Source organism: Mycteria americana, chromosome 2, assembly GCF_035582795.1.
Source record: "Mycteria americana isolate JAX WOST 10 ecotype Jacksonville Zoo and Gardens chromosome 2, USCA_MyAme_1.0, whole genome shotgun sequence".
NCBI classification, from domain to species: Eukaryota; Metazoa; Chordata; class Aves; order Ciconiiformes; family Ciconiidae; genus Mycteria; species Mycteria americana.
In genome coordinates this window covers 87025603-87045362 of record NC_134366.1, presented here as the reverse complement: position 1 = coordinate 87045362, position 19760 = coordinate 87025603, and the positions used below count along the sequence as shown (strand labels likewise).

Below are 19760 nucleotides of genomic sequence, written 5' to 3'. Positions count from 1 at the left end.
CAACAGAATAGTAAAGAATCCAGGTGAAAGACTTAGGGCCATGGTTTGCTTCAGACATGGACAGGAAAGAATTTCCTCTAGTCTTGGCTTCTAATGAAGCCATTTCCTGAGATAAGTTAAAGCAGTTGAGGTAAAGCATAATTTCTTCCCCTATTTACAGTGGTCATTCTGACAATGTTATTTGTCCGTCATAGACATCTTTTTTTCCAATGATTTTCCCAAAGACTTAGCTTAGGATAAAGCCAGTGCATCACACCTGCACCAAAGTATTTGCTGGGAATTCTCAGGGAACCAATTAACGTGTCTAATATATACTGTACACAGTTTTGCTGAGCCTGAGAATTCCAAATTGTCTTTTCACAAATGGGCAAAGATAATCCTAAAGTAGTAAATAGAACTTTTAGATGTGCATTTAAAGATACTGTCTATTGATAATATCTGAATAAGGGCAAAACTAATGAAACAAGATTAATCATAGATACTGTAGAATTTCAGTCTTTTCGCAGTTCTAATGTTCTGAGATAAATGATCTCCAACTTACTGATTTCCGTTGCTATGACTGTGATGTTGTGCCAGGGAGTTTCTTCCCGGTCAAGTGGCTTTGAGATGAATAAGGATCCATTTCCTGAATAGATGTTGAAGATTCTGTCAAGGTCAGTGTGTCGATCCACAGAATATCTGTCAAGATACAGTACAACTGAGCATCACTGTCTCCTATTACAGTCTCTAGTTTAGCTCACAGCCACCTCTAAAAGTTCTCTAATTTTAACTGTGTAATTTTAAATCATTCTAATTTAACAAGAATGTTTTCTTTACAATTAACCTAAGCTTTCCTGTGGCTTCCTGAGGAGTGCAGCATGTTACAAATACTGAGAAACAATTTTTTTAAGACTAGTGAGTGGGATGAACAGCAAACTATTTATGTGGGCAGTTTGTTAGATTAATATTTGAAATTACATTTTAGCTTATAAAGTGAATGTTGGAATAACAACTAAAAGTGAACATTTTTAGATAATATTTTTGCAAATTAATTGTTTCTTGGAGAACTCAGTCATCAAAGGACACACATAGCAGATATAATTAAGTATCAATTTATAACAAGATATTTTTGAGATGTCACAAGGACCATCAAAATCACCAGAAAAATCTTTGGATTAGTTGCTGTTTAAGATGAAAGTTCTTAAAAATCTTATTTTATGACACTTGTTTTTGCTTTGTTCTTTCCCAGCAAGGAAAAACTTATTTTACAGGTGTTTTTAAATTAGTCTAGTAGTTACCAGTCACTGTCAGGTTAAACTGAGATTTTATACATAGATTACTTAAAAATATTTTATTTTCTTCCTGCTCCCACACTTCCTACCCCAAACTGTACTGCTGCAGGACATAACAGGCTTGTTCAGGAATGCAGAAATCAGGTTTCTTAATCAGTTGCATGGTAAATACACAAATTTCAATGCTGTGTTTGTCACTGCAGATAATAATAGCAGATGGCTAACAATTGCAGCAATTTCACAGCACTGAACTCTTTCCTCTAATTCTTATGACTTTCTCGCAATCATTTCTTATTTAATATAATGTGATCATTAAATAGTTAAGCTATGGAACATGGTAGACAGTGTTATGTCTAGGGGATTATGAAGGTACAGAAGGCTGGCTGCTATCAACCAACAGGGAGCATAGAAATACACCATTTTGAGTATTTTACATAAGTTTGCTCCTTGAAACATGGTATAAAAGCATGATCTTATGAACAGTTTGGTGAAAGTACTAGAACATGGTTAAGCCAGTTAAGTGCTGACCTCTCCTTTCTTTTTACCTGGTGCCTATAGGCTGTCCTTCAGAAGCATACCCTGTACTGCTAACTGTGTTTACCTTCACAAGCTCCCACAGATATTTCTCTGCTTGACACTTTTCAGTAGCCCCTATGGGCTTCATTACTCAAGTGGCCCCTTATTCCATTGCACTCTCATCACACTTTGTGCATGAGACTTGACCCGCATCTAAAGCACTCTATATTGTGTAATGGCTTACTTTATTGCATTCTTTGTTATATCCGGATCTTGAGCTACAACCTGCCCAATAATGCTTCCTTCCTTGGCATCTTCATCTACCTCTATTAAATACCAGGGTCTGCTGAACACTGGAGGTTCATCTATGTCTTCCACAGAAATTTTGACCAAAGCCGTGTCTTTGAATGGCCCCAGCTGAAGAAAACGAGGATCAGGATGAGTGTTGGTTGCTTCCACTCTTAAGGTGTATAACATCTTGTTTTCAAAATCCAGACGCTGGGGAGCAAATAGTAGTAATAAAGAAAATTGTGTCACTTTACAAGAAATGCGAGTCAGTTTTATAATGCTGAATTAGAAGTGTAGGCATTTTTAGGAACAAAAGCTCTAAAATTTAATGCATCTTGGAGAAGATGGAGTATATTAGGGCTTATTCTAGGTATAAGAAAAATAAGGAGTATTATAGGGCAACAAGGGAATTATGATCCCTCTGCCTATTACTTGCTCGGATTCCTGGAAAACCGGGAGGGGTCAATCTAGAGAAAAATAGAAAAAGAGAAAGAAACAGGGAAGTTGGACTCAATCTACAAGTAGGGATTGCTAAAGATCTTATTTGTCTCATCTCATTTGTAGGAACAAGAACAATTATCCCAGCTCTTAAATGCTCTCTGTCCTATTTCCTTTTTCCTTACTCCTCCCCCATTATCATCTACCCTTGCCTATTTTGCATCAGGAGCAACCCAGACCTGTCCCTGGCCTCCATATTCCAGAGTGAAAAGAAGAACCATGAAGTCTGACTTCCAATTTATGTGACATTTATATTATACATATCCATATATGCATATGCATATAGACATTCACATATGTACACATATACATGCATGCACATACATAAATATATGTATGTTTCCAAATATATGTGTATAGATCTATATTTTATATACATGTATATATCAATTAATTGTTACTGATATGTTCAGTAAGAATAGAACTGAAAATAGTCTTCAGAGTTTAGCAGTCTGAACACTAAAAAGCAACCAATAAATCTGTCAGAGATAGCATTTTGAATTAAATATCTGCCCATGTCTTTGCTCTTTGGGCTTCCATTGACATAATATGTAAAAACTTAAGTTGCACCAAGGTTGGACTTAAACCAAGATAGGTTTTAGGTACTGGAGATACCTGGCTGTTGGACAGATTAGAGAGGGACAGTTTAGCCTTGGAGGTGTAAGTTCATCAAACTCCAGGTGAGCCTCCAACCCTTGTGAGCCTTACTGCAGCATTCAGCTGACAAACCCTACTGTGAACTGAACCCCTCCAGGTTTTCACAGCCCTAATTCAAAAGTACTGTGTGTGAGAGTATATATATTGAACAGACAGCAGCCACTGAAATATTGCTTTATGTGAAGCGACATGCCAGTAAATTTCCCTCGAGACTTGAAAATAACAGATATCTGCTGAAGAAAGGGAAGAACAAAACCAATACAACAACTCCTTGGCAGCCTGACCCCTTGTGAGATCTACCCTCCCTTCCCCTGGAAAAAGAAAAATAACCATAACACCTGGAGAGCTAAGTACATATAAAAGAGAGGGAGAAAAAAATAAACCTTTTTGACAGTTATAATCCCTTCCTGTGTGTCCTTGTCAGTGACGATATCAAACATGTCTGATCCATCCCCATTGGAGATGCTATACTCAGTCTCTGCATTTTCACCCACATCGGGGTCATTGGCTTTAATTCTGCCAAGAGGAGTCCCAGGTGGTGCAGACTCAGGAGAGCTGAACTGGTAGGTGCCTGGAAGAGCAAAATCAAGTATTTATTATTTTGAGAAGCTGTGTTCTTCTGAATAATAAACATCTTCAATTTCACCTGGATTTTTTAAGTAACTTGAAGTTTGAAACACTTTAAGAAAAATGCTGTTAGTCATCATACTAAACTTTAAACCAGGGTTTGGAGTTGATTGACAAACTGTCACAAAAATTTGAAGTGATTCGTCAAAGCCATTTAGTACTGTGCTTTTAATGCTTTTTTTTTTTTTTTTTTTCATTTTTCTTCAGCTATAAGGAACAGAGAAGCTCAACAATAAGGCACCAGTTCTAACCTTGATTATTTAACAGTAAATATATTTTTTTCTCTCAGTTTTCTAGAAATGTTCCTAGACATATTTAGAAGTAGTAGGGGATTTTTTTTCATTTTCTCAAGGCACAAGAGTTGTAGAAACCAGTGTGGATTTTGGAAAGAGACTAAAATATGCTAGGCTTCTTTTTTTATTCTTTTGAAAAATATATTTAAGGTTCGTAGGTGTTCTGTGTGAAAGTAATTCATTCATCCGTTATTGGTAATACATACTAAAGAGTCATGGTAAAGAGCATTTGGATGGATGTTCATGTTAATTGCTATAGTTAATTGAAATGCAGATACATTCAGATTTTCTTTAATTTACTCTGCATATACTTTTTGTGCTCTTTCAATGGTTGGTTTCATTTAATGTTTTTATAATCAGGGTTTGCTAGAAAGAATTCTGATTACACAGACATTTTTATCTTGCCTACGTGTATGAAAAGTGAATTTATATGTATTTTCTGACAACATTTGCAGTAAAAATCTAATTATAAAGACATGTAGTTGCAGAAAAAGTAGTAATCAGATGATTTTCTTAACCAGTCAGAACTAGACAATGAAGACCTTTCATGACTAGCAAGACACAAATGTTTCTAAATCAGTATTTTCAGTTATTTGCTACCAAGAAAATGTAAAAAAAAATTTGATATATTCAACAATTTACATGTGACATTCCAGAATCTGATGTTTCTTTTGATCTGTTTTCTCATGTAAATTAATATTAATTTACTGAGTGAAGTAGTAGCATTGGAAAAATACCTTAAGAGTCTGGACCTGACAAAATTAGCCCCTGATAAAATGCAAAATCCTTATTTGAAAGGTCCAATAGGAATAAGAACCTGTATAAATTGTATTTACTTGTAGTACAGTACAGTCAAGTATCTTTCTTGCAACTAGCCTATTTCCTATATTTACATGTCCTTTGCTTTCTTTTAACACGCTTAAAGAGTCTTGAAGGTTCCTTTTAAGTACAAGGACTATACCGAGCGTCTGAGTGCAGAATGAGTTTCTATCCCCAAATGTACAGACTAAGTACAAAAGAGTGTCACTGCAAATACCCTATATTTATATAGATGTGTAACAAGATGTAAGCTAATGCTTGATGCTAAATTGTATTTGCTGTCACAAATTCAAGGTTGTAAGTGAAAACTCAGCAGTAGACTGTTTGGCTGCAATCCACACTGACTAAAATGCATGTTATTCCCTTAAACCAGGCTGAAAATGGGATGAAAGTTAGGATTCCTGGCAGCTAACCATAAGTTTGAAGGCTTGCTCAAATTCAAGGGTTTGGCAGGTGAGCCAGAAATACTGTAAGAACAGATTTAATCATGCTACTTATGACTTCTTCCAGAATAAATAACTCCCTTGAGTGCTTTTCTATCTGAAAGCATTCCTTATTTTTGTGGTGCTGTGTGAGTACTACGCATTATCGGCATGCAAGATGGCTAATTTGGTTTAGAGTACAATTGGATTCAAAATGTGTAAGATTTTCATTATGGTGCCATTTAAATTCAGTTTAGGTCTATGCCTTTTAACTGTCCAGGATTCCTTTCAGGAAACAAAACAAAACAGAAAGCCTGTTCCTTCTTAATGCAGTCTGAACAACCAGTACTTCACAGTGCACTCTGCCATTTCTTCTGTCCCTGTAAGAAATCAATCTTTAGTTCTTCAATATCTTGACATTAACTTCTGTTGCTTCCATTTGCAATTCACCCTCTTCTTTGGGCCACATTTTCACTTATTCTTGCCTCACATAAGAGAAAACAGAAGATAATGGTTTTTGGAAGGAGCAGACTTGCAGAACTAGATAGTTATTTGAAGGTACACCCCTCTTCATAACTATCTAAGAAGAAATAAAAACCTCCAGATGTTTCTCTATGTTTGATTTCCTAGGAAGTATTGAAAACCACCTTGCTGAGGAGAAAGAAAATGAGAGGGAAGGGTCATCAGCAAAACAAACATTGTACCGTTGAATAGATCCCACAGCAGGACTTCTATAGCCCATTCAATGTGTTTCAGTGATGTTCAAAGTAGAAAGCTGCAGAGAATATTGTATGAGTATTGGACTAAATTGTGTACATTTCTCTATAATTAAGTACCAAACCCAAAACTTATTGAAATAATCAGAAGAACTTGCATAGACTTCAGTCTTCAGCTAATCTTGAAAGAAGAGCATCATAAGGAACAAAGGCTAAGGAGACTGAAAAACCCTAAATTATTTTGCAGTTCTATGCATTCTTCATTTTTTATTTACTTTAATTCACTTTAATTTGATTTAATTTAATTCAGCAACAAAACTTACAATGAAATGTGCTACACCACATTCTAAGTTAGGTTCAACAATTCCTATTTGCCAAAATATTATGGGCTATATCATGCTATACATGTTTAAGCAGTATGCCCTCCTGAAGTCAAATAGGAAGGTTGGTTAAAAATTGCTGTTTGAGTTTGCCATGTGAAGGTGATTCTCAGCAAGTGAACTCCGAGTGTGAATTCAAATTATATTGTCTTTATGAGGACTGCAGTACTTCCCCTCCCCTCTCTTTTTAAAAAACAATCTGTTATCATGAATAGAGATAAAAAAAGTTATATGCAATTTCAAGAATCCTTTCTCCCACACTATCAGAGTTTTCTAATATTTTTAAAAAGCTGTTCTAGGTTGACCTGTTTATACTATTCTGAGTGTACTTATTGCCATGGTACTGAAGTGCTTTTCAAGTTTCTTCAAGTCCAGGAGAGAGTTTTCTAAATCAGTCGACTGTTTGTTCAGTCGTTGGTGAAGCTGTAAAGAGAGCCAGTCAGGTCCCTAATCAGTGCCAACAAGCAATTCAAATTTTATAATGTGGACATTTTTCCAGCAGGCCCTGAACTTAGGCTGTACATTTCTTCTGTCTGCAGCCTATCAAACAGTTATCAGATGCTGATTATAACAACTTGGGGTTGGATTTAAACCAGTGGCCTAGGATGAAAGGATCTGTAGTATGCTGTGAAGCTTTCTGTATTGTGCAGCTGTTCTGTGGTTTTATTCTACAGAGATATTTTTTAAAAACTGAATTGTGTCAAACTGGTCTAGATTATCAAAATCATTCAACACCAAGAGCGGAACACAGATTACAAGTACCTAAACCAAATGCTTAGACTTCCAGCAGAGCATACCACCTGACCAACTCTGCCTGTGCAAGGCTGTACTTAAGAAAATTTGCTGACCTATTTGCTTGCCTAAACATGTGGAACTACAAGTGTCTCCAAAACCTGAACCCTATATTTTGTAATTAAATTCCTCTAAAAGCTTTCAAGTCCCTGCAGTTAGCCTAGGTTATTGTTACAGCTCACATTCCTGTAAGCAGAGTAAGAATGGGAAGTAAGTTTATCATTCCAAGAAGTATTTTGCTATTAAAAGAATGGGGGCGGAGATTCCCATTTGCCTTAATAATGCTGCAACATAAACAGACACAGCAGTGGGCCAGTATTTATACTAAACAAAAAAGGGAGAAAAAAAGAAGATCCCAGATGGTCACAGTGAAACAGCTGATTTTAGAGAGGTTCTTTGGAAAACAACAGAAGTATTAGATGCTCCATACTCTGGGGGAAGCGAGGCGGATTGTCGTTGACATCAGTCAGCGTGATGTTCACGGTGGTGGTCCCCGATAGTCCTCCCATCTGGCCTCCCATGTCTTTGGCCTGGATGACCACTTGATACTGTTCCCTGTTTTCTCTGCTCATGTCTGGTAAAGCAGTCTTGATTATGCCTTGGAGAAGAGAGAAAAAGGAGAGACAGAGGGGTGAAGGAGAGGAAGCACCACCGACGTTAATCTCAGAGTTTTTAAATGGTTCATGTAAGATACTGTGCAGATGTTAATCCATAGCAATCAAAACAAGGTATACTGCAATAAACCTTTCAATCTATGGCTGATTTAATGTGATTTTAAGAGAAAAGAGAAGTAAATGTAACAGAGATGTTATTCATTGTTTGTGATATGCTAAATCAATTTAATTATACTTTCAATGACAAAAATATAAATATATTTGTTGAATTAATGAAGTTTTTCAGATACTATCCCCAGTTATTATTTTAATACATTATGTAATCTCCAGCCCTGGTGAGGTTTTGACATATAGCACAAGGCCAAATTCTAACATGCCCTGGATTCATTCTTTTGAACTGTAATAGATCATAGATTTTAATGTGCAGTGATGGCCACTGTAAGTCAGCTAGGGGTATATCTAATAAAAGAATTGGACAAGACTGTAAAATTAGTGTTGGAAAATCTTTTTTGCGTGTCCAATCTCAAGAATTTCATAAATGTAATTTAAATGTCTCAGACTCTTGTACAGCACACAAAAAGAGTAGGGACCTCCGGTGAGAAAACCAAAAATGTCGTAGCCTGAACAGAGGAGTGACCTTAATCCTCCTGGGATCCAGAGCCCAAAAGACATTTTCATTAAAGTGGATGCACACATGTTTTCTTTTAGAAAACCAAGCAGAGCTTTTTTTTTTTTTTTATTTAGAGGGGTGGTGGCTTTGAAGGTTGAAGTCATGAGAGCTTTCTCTTGTGAAGTGGGAGAATTTAAATACAGTGTGCTTTTTTGCTTGGAGGATTCACACCCCTGCCTTTCCTTTCTCAGAAGAAGGCTCTCATTAGATGCTCAGCTTGATATGGAAGCTGTCCTATTATGTAAAAAAAGCAACCCTGGAAAAATCCTAATTCTAGAAAGAGAGTGAAACAATGAAAAAAAACTCTGTAGTCTAGTGGTTATGGTATTTACGTCTGATCCAGGATTACCAGGTTCTGATTACCGTACCTAAGCTTGTTAATATATGTAACATTAAAAAGCAAATTGGATAAAAATGAAAGATAATCCCAGAACCAAAGATGAGAGCCCAGGTCTCCCCCAAACTGTCTGCCTGCCTAACCACCTACTGCCATCAGTTAGTGACCGTGTGGTATTGGTCCTGTTTCCCTGCTGATGCCTGGTAAAGATGTTTTGAGTAGGGGATTGGAGAAAAGAGAAAAAGAAGAGAGATAGGAAAAAGTGGAAAAAACCCAAACACTTTAATCCTAGGCAAAATCGTTACGCTCCCTTTTAAAACTGTAGTCATGTGACTGTTATTATCCTTTTGATATAAGGCCCTTGCTGTATTTAAAAAAGAAACTGTTTCAAAAGGAAACTAGCGATCATCTGAGCATGCTCAATGGATTAGGAACTTCAAGAATTCTGGGCACAATTGAAGTTAAATTCTGGATTTTCAAACCAGAAAAATTTTGATAACATGCAGGAACAAGCTAATGCAATACCTGCTAAGTCTTAGGTACATTAGGATGAGGTATCTGGAGGGGGGGGAGGGTATTGTTCTTTATTTCTTTTTTGAACCCCAATTTTGGATCCAAAGTTCACAAGTTTTTCTTCTTTGTCTCTTATCTGATTTCCTGCATAACAGTGAAAAGGCTTCCATTCATGTTTTACAACTTAAAAGCATTAATGCTTCTTGCTTCAATACTAATAGCTGTTGGAATCAGAGTACAGTTTCAAAAAGCATCTTGAGTTAAAAATTGTTGATGGTCAAGAATCTATCACAAACTTTTAGAAATAATTAATTTACCTTTGGGGATTTTTTTTTTTACCTTATAGTCTGAAATTTTTCAGCTCCTTTTTGCTTTTCTTAAAGACAAACAGATGAAATTCCCAGAAATTGGTGTAAAATAAACTTGAATACTTTCATGGTTCTTTGGACCCTTTACAATATTCTACACTCTTTCTGAACTGTTGACCTTTACAGTTAACAGTCGTCTTCTAGAAGTCTTATTCATACTAAATATAGCAGTTTTCTTCTGGAATAATATTATTTTAACAAAAATAGGCATACTTTTATTGTGATTCCGGTTTCCATTTAGAAGTGTATCAGCTTCGTGTCAAGTCATATGATGCCATACGCCTGTTCCAATATTTAAATGCAAGTGAAAAGTATCTTGATCCCTGCATCCGGTCTCTATCATTACAAAAAGTAAGACTGAATGAATTGCTAACCTGTTTCTGGATCCACTGAGAAATATGGCTGTCCCTGGAGGATGCTGTACACCACTTTGGCACTGTTTCCATAGTTGGCATCATCAGCATCTGTGGCTGTCACTTGAATAACAGATGTACCTAAATGGGTACCAAACAAGGAATCAGCAGATTTTAAGAAGGCGCCTACTTCTTGTAAACCACCTGCAGTGGTTTCAGTATTGAATTCACAAAAAAATTGAACAGCATCCGGTGGACAAATCCTGTGTTATCCTACCCAAGCAAACAGTAAAATAAAGTCTCATCTTCCTCATGACTAAAACTAAAATCATTATCACTTAAGTTTCATGCTTCAGTTAAACATGAGTAAATGCATAGGGATTTACACATCTTTGAAACCCAACACAGCATTAGGTTTTTCGGTGATCAAACAGGTTTGAAGATTGTTCTCTGGTAATAACAGGACCTCAGTTGAAACTGTTCACTTTAAAGATAGGTAGCTGTTGTGTGAAAAGTACCATTATTATTCCTAAGTTTGGCTTAATCAGTAAATTAACTTAAAGCAAATTTCCCCATACTCATTTTCTACTTAGATGACAACCTGCAAATATCTGAAATCAGACTGAATAAGAAATTTTGTCTTATCCTAACTAATTTTTAAGATGCTTTTAAAAAAATAATTTGGTTTTGCAATAGAAAATTCTGGGTTTTTTTTCTCTCTTGATCAAAATTATCCACCTATTTGGCAAATAATTGCCTTTAAACGATAACTACATTTTTTCAGCATTGACTTATTTTGCATTAAAATGGCTTACTCGTGTCCTGTGATCACAATGAGGAGAATATAGGCTATACGGGATTAAGAACACTGTGAGCCAATACATTTGGTGAAGTTTACGGATTAGAAGCAAATGAAAAATTCTGCAAAGGCTTTCTTATAAGATATATAAAAGGACAAAACTGTTGTTCACAAGCTTTTATTTCTAAGCAATTTTCAAGACGTCAGGATACATTTTGCTAACACAATCTAGAGCTGACAAATATCTGGATAAATGCAGGCAGTCCAATAGATAGAAGTGTAAAGGTCCTTAACTCCTTGCCAAGGGCAGAGGGCTGACTGAGAAGAAGCTCTTTACCCTGTTTTTGGCTGGGTAATTTTTATGTATCTCACTTTCCTTAGAAGAAAAAGGTCTAGTGAGCACTGTCCACATGAGTGATATCATTTCCTATTCCTTTTTTTCTTCACCCTCAGCCTCTCTAGATTAAAGTTCACCCAGATAACTTGCAGTCAAGTGTCTGTCTTGACTATAAGTTTAGAAGATGCTCATTTACCTGTGACTAATGGAATTGAAGTGAATCATCTCTACTGTCGCTCTTCAGTGTATACAAGGGATTGGGGAAAGTAGAAATCCAGAGTAATCAAAACAGATTTATGACAGCACATGTTATTATTAGGTCCTGTTAGATGCATCTGTTTTCTCATAGTACATACTACCACTTTACACGTCATAGTTTCACCCACATAATAGTAACAATTCCCACTATTTCAGGGTATCTCAATAGCATGACAGCAGGGGAGGGATACTTCTTTCTCTGCAACAAACTAACAGAAAAAAGTTGTAAAAATGCTTTGTCACAATTCATCAAATTCTGAAGAGGATTTTTGCCATCAGCAATCTAGATTATTTTTTGCCTGGTTAAACAGTTCATCAGAGATCATCTGTGTGCCAAGCTGAGCTGTAAAGATAATCCTGAAGAAGTGAATATTTAAGGACAATTCTATCACTAAGTGTCCAGCAGAACTGCTCATCTGGACAAAAAATGAAGAGAGTTTTTTGAGAAATGTAACGTTTCACGAGTCCTATCTGCTTTCAAAAAAGCAAATAAGTTAAATCCCATGCCTCCTCAAGACTAACAGGGAGAGTCAATATCACTTGCTAGCCTATAAAAAATGTAAAAGTCATCAGTAGAATCATATGCTTATACTGTGTGCCACTGTAGTATCTAGAAGTTAAGAATCAGGGGAAATGTATATGTCCATCCCACCCTCCCCCCCAAAAAACCCAAAATATCTTCATCAGGAAAACTTATTGCTGTGGTCTCCTGATCTAGGCACTGTCTTGGGATTGACACGGAACTTTGAGTATGGTCATAACAACTGAATGAACATTAACTTTCTTTTCATAGCGTACTGTTTTGATGAAAAGAAGAATGCTGAAGCCTGTTTTGGGAATGTTGTGGTTTTTTTTTTTTTTTTTTTTTTTTAAGAAAGGCATTTCAGAACTCAGGGAAGTCTTTGGGAAATGTCTGTCTTTGTCTTATTGGCACGTATATCTTTGTTACCTGAGGCTCAAGTGCCATATAATTATAGTTGCTGAGGAGAGTACAGAAGCTGTAACCCTACAGAAACTTTGGAGGTCACCACCAGATAATTCAAATGGATCTTATAATCTTAAACAGAATGAGATCTCATTATAGTTTGCAAAATATCAATGTTTTCTTTTATTTGTTGAATTCTATAAAGTGGTGAAAAAATAGTGTTATAACAGCTGCTGCTTCCTAGTAAACTAATAGTACAATTGTGAAAAACGATTAACAAAAGTATACCCTCAGAAAATTTATTGTCAGCATGCGGTTCACTCTCTTTTCTGCCAACAGTCTGCTGTGTCATAAAGGAAGACCCTCACAGACGATAGGCAATGCTTGTGCAGCTTTTTTTTATGAGGAAAGAAACTTCTCTTAGCTTTTGGGGTCCAAAATTAAATGAGGAAAGGAACTCAGCACTAATTATGAAGTAATTGGTAATGAGGCAAAACTGGTTTGGAACTTTTTAATTAAAGACAACTATGCCCTATCCTCACCCCCACCTGAATCGTACCTACAGAATGTGGATGTATTTATTCATTTGTTTATTTATAGTCTAAATTACCTCACAAGCAGCCTTTTGCCCACATTTGTTAGCAGAAGTCAGCATGATTTAAAATACGAATCAGGCTGCTTGGTTAGAAACTAGAAGCTTTCTGAGATACTTCCACAGCTGCCAACATGAGCAAGAATGAAGGACTGAAGTAGACCCTGGGAAGCATTGGGGGTGGGAGGAAGGTGTTTTAGTTTTTGTCTTTGTTTCTCACCATCCAACACTATTTTTAATGGGCAATAAATTAAATTAATTTTCCCAAGTCGAGTCTGTTTTGCCCCTGATGGTAATTGGTCTTTATTTCAACCCATGAGTGTTTCCATCTTATTTTCTCCTCCTGGACTGTTAAGGTGGAGGAGTGAGAGAGCAGCTGGGTGGGCCTCTGGCAGCCAGCCAAGATCAAACACACCACATGAACAAACTGGTGTGAAAGATGACAGAGAAAATGTGAGAATGACTGTAACAGCAGTCTAAGGAGTAATAACATCACTCTTCTGCAAAAGAAAGTGAACTTCAACCCAATCCTATCCAGCAAGCCTATCCCATCTCAGGATGGGAACTAAATCTCAGTTTTCAAGAGGTATGTCTTATTTTCTTTTCCTTTTGTTTTCTTTTTTTTTTTTCCCTTATTCGTTTTGTTTTGTTTTGATGAATTCTCAATACTTCTTTCACACAGCTTGCAGATTGTTTTGTCGGCTTTATCTCTCAAAGATTCTCTCTACGTCTGCATACAATAAGCAAGGAACAGCAGTTTGCTGAATGTGTTGAATTTGCCAAGCTTTATTAGTGCTATAACATCAGCATTAATATTTTTCCTTTTCTTCTTTGCTTAGATGTACATTTGAGTCTGGAAGCTTAAGCACTTTGACAACACATCGGTGATGGATGGGGTCCTAATGTAAGGGTAGAAAAATGCAGAAGGATAATTATGAAGGTAACCTGAGAGAAGACAAATCTAGACTAAATCTGTGTAAGTAGTGTCTTTGTGTGCATATGTATGCATGTATGTGCATGAAGAATGTAGAGTCCAAAAAGGAAAACTGCATTAGAGAGGGCATCACTCCATATCTAGGACAGTATAACTCATTGTCAGAACTGAGTCCCACTGACACAGATTTCCAGAACTCATGAAGAGTGAGACATAAATTTGAAAAAACATTTGAAATGAGAATGCTTTTCTGAATTATGTTTAAAATACTTTTTTTTTTTTTGTGCTATTCAGTCTTTGAAAGAGTCCCTCTGGTATGATTAGGTGTCCTAGCACAATACCAGAGTGCATTGCAAAGCTGACGTAAATAGCCTGCAGAGGATTGCTGTAGTGCAAAAGAGGTCTTCCACTAGATGAGATAGGCACACATTTTGCTACTTTTTCATGTAAAGACATAGTCTTCAGCATGCAATTCTTGTTCCTACTTGGCTTCTTTGGTTGACATGAATTAAAACAGCTTCTGCGAGTCAGAAGAACATATCTGCGTCTATTTGAAAATGCTATTTTTACTGATAACTTTTTCTGTAACCTTAATTTTGAACAGTAATCTCCAGCTTGGGTAAAGAAAATGAATAGATTTTGTTGTTAGCATAGTATGCTTCAAGATTCCACCATGAACACTGGATCAAAAAATGACAGATAGTGATTTAAATATCATTCAGAACCATAGCATTTCTTTTCCAAAGGGAATTCTGTAACTTCAAAATGCATTTTGAGTTTGAGTCTGACATTTTTTTATAAAAGTAGGATTTCAGATCAATTCAAACTTTTGATTTTAAGAAAAAATGTTTGGTTTAGACTTTGGCCTTCTAATATAAAGTTTTCAAAAAGTAATTTGGAAATAAAAAAATCTGAAAATGCTGAAACAGGATGTTTTTTACATTACTAGACAGCTTCCTTTCTATTTTTTCTCAAGTCAACTTCTGCCAAAATTGGCAATTATTGAAAAGTTCTGATTTTTACAGAGAACTTGTGTGTGTGTGTGTGTGTGTGTGTGTATATCTAGCTCCGTTTAAGAGAGAGCTCCACTCAAAGCAGAAAGGCTGTTTCATTTTCAGAAATAGAAGACCAGCTGGGGTAAGTGGAGAGGCAGGAAGGACTTTGTGTCCCTGAGGGAGAAGCTCTTGTGCTTGCTTCCTGTTTTCAAGCACAATGACAATCTGCTGTTCATCAAGTTTATTCATGGAGGGAAGATTTTAGAAGTGGATTACTTTTACAAGCTGAAGGGATTTGGGAGAGCTCTGGAAAACCTCTGGAGGCAAAATTAGGAATTTTGTTTGGCTAAAAGCCTAAAGAAGATAAGTGGACAGATAGTTTGCTTAGACAGCATGGCTCCAAGGATTATTTTCATGCCGACATACTATGGAGATGCCCCTGCTGAAGACATGAGTGAAATTTTAAGTAAGCTACAGAAATATTGTGAGGTATTAAACCACTTTTGTTTCTGAGAACAGGTTGTTCCCTCGGGATAGGACTCTGTGCTTAGGCAATGAACTGGAGAAATTATGAACTAGGAGCAGTCATATGACACTACCCAAGCCTAAAAAGTTTAGGAACACCTGGAATTCACCACCAAGGATCTCATTACTGCATCAGTTGGACTACATCATTTCAGACTGCTTTCTATACAAAGAGAGGGCTAAATAAGGTTGAGATATAACTCTTATGGCTTGACTGGAACAAAACTCTACCTAGAAAGCTGAAGAAATAGGGAACTGCAATGTGTGCTTTGCTCTTTTGTACATGACCACAATTAGTGGAGATTGAACTAGACTGCTTTTTCTTTGATGCAGAAAAGGCCAGAAGGTTGGTAGCATGAAAGATTTGTAAAAGCAAAAGAAAAGGAAAAGTAAAAGCAGAAAAGGAGCAAGTGTCAACAGGTAAATAGATAAATGAACCAAGCTGGAAGAGGAATAAATGGACATGACAGAAAAACAAATAAAGCCAACTTAGAACAAACAAGGAACCTGAGGAACCAGACTTAAAGGAGCAATAACATGACACTGGAAATTTAAGAAGGAACTTAAAATGTAGTTCAGCCATATATATTGAGCAGAAATGTACAAAAAAGAAAAAAGAGAGGAGGCAAAAAGGTGGCGTAAAACAGGAGATGCAATATTTCATAAATTACATTTTACCAAGTTGATGATTTTAATAGTCTGCCATATAGGTATGAGGTGAAACTTAATTCCACTTGAAAACATGCTGTCTCTTATTTTTGTGTATATAGTCTCACATAATGGCTGATCAAGAAGTCATTGATGTGGTAGCTCCTGTAGATGGGTACCGTACCTTTGTTTTAGCTGCCCACTGATCTCCCATCCAGGAATCACAAACTTTGCACCACTGTGGTGTACATAAACAGTCACTGTAATCCCTGCTAATGTGACTAAAAATAATTTATGAGACATGCAAGAAAACCAAGCTATGCTTTGTGGTATAGCCTTACTTCCTCCCTCAGAACTACTTTTTCCTCTCCATTTCACTCCATACCAGTAAAAACAGATGGACCTTACCACCCATTCTGGAAATACGAGATGCTATTTTTATGCAGCTTTACTCTGGAAACAGTCCCTTGTATTTTATAAATATAATGGGGAAATAATTCTCATCATTTCTTGTGTGTGTTGTGTTTTGATGTTTTGGGGTTTTGTTCGATGCTTCCTTTTCTATGACAAAATGAAGTCACATTTTAGATTGTGTTATCAGAACTTGCATTAAAGAAGTAAGTATGGGCTAATGATTGTCTCACCACATAGAAAGATGCAATGTGACTAAACTACCCTGTCTTTAATCTGCCTGAAATGCTGTACAGGGTAGAGGCTTTTGCCAGTGAATACAATACATACATCATTGTAACATAATGTCTGAAACTGAAATGGAAAAGAATGGCTAAAGATGAACAAAGCCTCTAGCCCTTGCCCTCCCGCTGTTCAATACCTCGATACAGTAACTTTAGTTTTCCTTTGGCAGTAATTGTAACTGTGAAGTGCATCAGATGCCCTGCATGAGAATTTGAAAAGCATTATGGATGCAATAACAAGTGGGAAACAGTAAAAAGAATGAGAAGTAATTTGAAGTATTGGTGGGTGAACAACTCTGTGTATGTTTATTCTTTTGGAAAGCTTCTTTTTCCCCTTCTCACCATAAAGAAAGTCACTTCTGAAACAGCAATACTGGTGCCATCAAACGACAGTGATAAGATAGAGGAAAAAGTAGTCAGACTCTTTCAAGTGTTAATGTTGACTAACTTTTACATTGCATTTCCTAGTGACTAAAGAGGTATAGTAGAAAGTGATCTACCATCCATAATAAATGAACTGCAGCTTAGAAACCTTTTTCATTTTGTTCAACATGCCGTACATACTTACAATTAGAAAACACACTTCTTTTAGGCAGAACAAGTATCTGCAGTCTATATTCAAAAAGAAATTAAAACTAAAGATGAAAAGAATGAATCACAAAATAATCCTCAAAATTTCTATTCAAAATAATGATGAAACTCACCAATAGCATGTTTCTAGGCCTGGAGCTGCTATGCATATGGCAAGGTTGTTCCAACTAGAATTAGTTGCTAATGAAAGCAATATGTTGAAGGAGCAACAAGTAATGCCATAATATGGCAGTTAATTACCTTGGTTACTCTTTCTCTGACCACAATGCTTTTATGGGGTATGTGGAAATAGGCCAGCTTTATGGACTGACAGCTGCCGTCCATGGCAGGTCAGTAACAAGAACTCCACCACTTAAGAAGGCTTGAAGGCTTATTTCCTTTTTAAAGATGAGAGCTGGCGATCTTGGCCCTTTGCTCCATCTTAATTTCTGGAATACTCCAAAAGAGAGAAACAGCTTTCAGCTGTTTTTATGATAAACTTAGGAAGAGCTTGTCCCGTTGATTCTACCAGGAGAAATAGTAGTTTGTAAAGGCTGCAACATGGTTATCTATTTATTAAAAAATTCCAATTCCTAGCCAACAGTTCCAACCAAGTTTTTAGTTCTATGTATAATTTTTAATTTATAAAATAATGAAGCAATCATAGGGATGTTATTTCTTCACTACTCTCCGGGCCCTTTGTTCATGTAGCACACCTTTAAGAACCTTTCTGCTTTGCCCTTTTCTTTTCTCAAGAGAAGTTACCTGGAATCCTCCAGTCTCTAAAGGTTTCACTTAAGAGCAAAAAAGCAAGCTTAAAAGAAACAGTTTTCAATAATTGCCACTTTTTAGGAGTAACCTTTGAGTTTCTGATGTACATGCCGTTGCACTTCTGTATTTTACAGTGCAACACAGACAGGTTTATGTTTTTTTTGGGAAGGAAAAAGTTATCTTTCTGTACCTATTTTTCATTACCTCTTTTTTTGACCTCAGCTTTTGTATCTCTTTATTAGATTTTGGAGAGTCTCTTTGCTATGGATTTCTATCTATGACTGGGAACTAGAACCTCACTCTTATTTGCATCTTCAAAATTCTTCTGTAATACAAGTAAATAGAAATCTTTAGGGTTTCTACCTTTTGCCAGCTCTGCAAACAAGTCCAATTTGAAACCATATGTGAATCTCTATGATGACCATGAGAATGTAGTACATTACTATTAAGACAACATGCTGGCCTCATATTTATTTTATTTGGGGGCATTTTCATTATCTGTGGGAACTCCTGTTTGGGTGGTGATAAAGTCTGTCTCTTTAAACATTAATAGAGATGTGGAAAATAGTAATTTTCTATGAAAATGCAGTAAATGAATATATTATTGGTAAACTCAAATTTACATTAGTTTGTAAGATGTGATTCATGAAAGCCTCTTGCTTCTGTGGTGTTTAGATACCGTGGATGTTGTCTGTGGAAATCACAATGAAGACTTGTAATTTGGAAAATAAATGGAGTCTAAAATAGAGAAAATGAAACAAATTGCAGGGTTATCTTAGTCATGGGCTTTTTAAAAATTACATTATTTAAAGTAGTATTTTTTAGACAAAAGCAAAACACTTCTGGAGCTTGCATGGGTATATATAAGTAAATATAGATGTAAGTATATACACGTGTGTGTGTAATTACACGTAGATGACCCCCCTAGAATATTAAGTAGGATTGCTCTAGGGACTTTTCTGTTATTATTTCTAGACATTTTATTTATCTTCAAAAGCATTCAATTATCTTGAGTATAATCTGTCAAATGATTCGCATGCAGCGGTGTTCTGCTAAAGACTGCTGAGTTTTCACTATGTTTGCAAATTGATCACAAGTGCATTGGCTATTGATTGCAAGGTTACGGTCACAGTAAATGATGCACATCATGAGGACTATCTCATTTGGACAAATTTCATAGATATGAAAACTTCTGGTGGAAAAAGATTAAGGTATTGATTCCAAATTGCTTGTTTGAGAAATAGTCTTAGAAATGCCTGAGCTAATTTCCAAATGTTTAGACACTAGGGTGTCTAGGTCTCAGTGAAAATTAGTTGGACATATGCTCTTAAATAGTTTGTTTATCTTCCTCAGGTAGACACATGTTCCTGATAGCCAAGGTATCTTTTAAAATCCTGTTCATAAAGTGAGTAAGTATTGGTCTTCCAGACCATGAAATATAAGACTTTTTTTTACTGTCTTCTCTCTTAACCACCTCGGTGCGCTAAAGAGGTGGTTATTATTTAGGTAGGGGTTTTTCACAACTGTCACATATTTTGACTTTATGAGGAAATAAACCTTTCAATTTTTTGTGTACG

General features: G+C 36.2%; 1 protein-coding gene across 2 annotated transcripts in view; it reads right to left on the bottom strand.

Annotated features, from left to right (window-relative positions):
- CDH9 (cadherin 9) overlaps window positions 1-19760 on the bottom strand; it is a 71923-nt gene that overhangs the window by 13360 nt on the left and 38803 nt on the right. The window contains exons 3-7 of one of the 2 annotated variants that reach the window (XM_075495637.1): window positions 10156-10275; window positions 7710-7877; window positions 3614-3801; window positions 2032-2285; window positions 542-678 (exon numbers count right to left, since the gene is read on the bottom strand). In XM_075495637.1, the coding sequence (XP_075351752.1) occupies window positions 542-678; window positions 2032-2285; window positions 3614-3801; window positions 7710-7877; window positions 10156-10275 (867 nt within the window). The remainder of the gene's footprint in view (window positions 1-541; window positions 679-2031; window positions 2286-3613; window positions 3802-7709; window positions 7878-10155; window positions 10276-19760) is intronic. The other variant, XM_075495638.1, reaches the window with a different exon arrangement.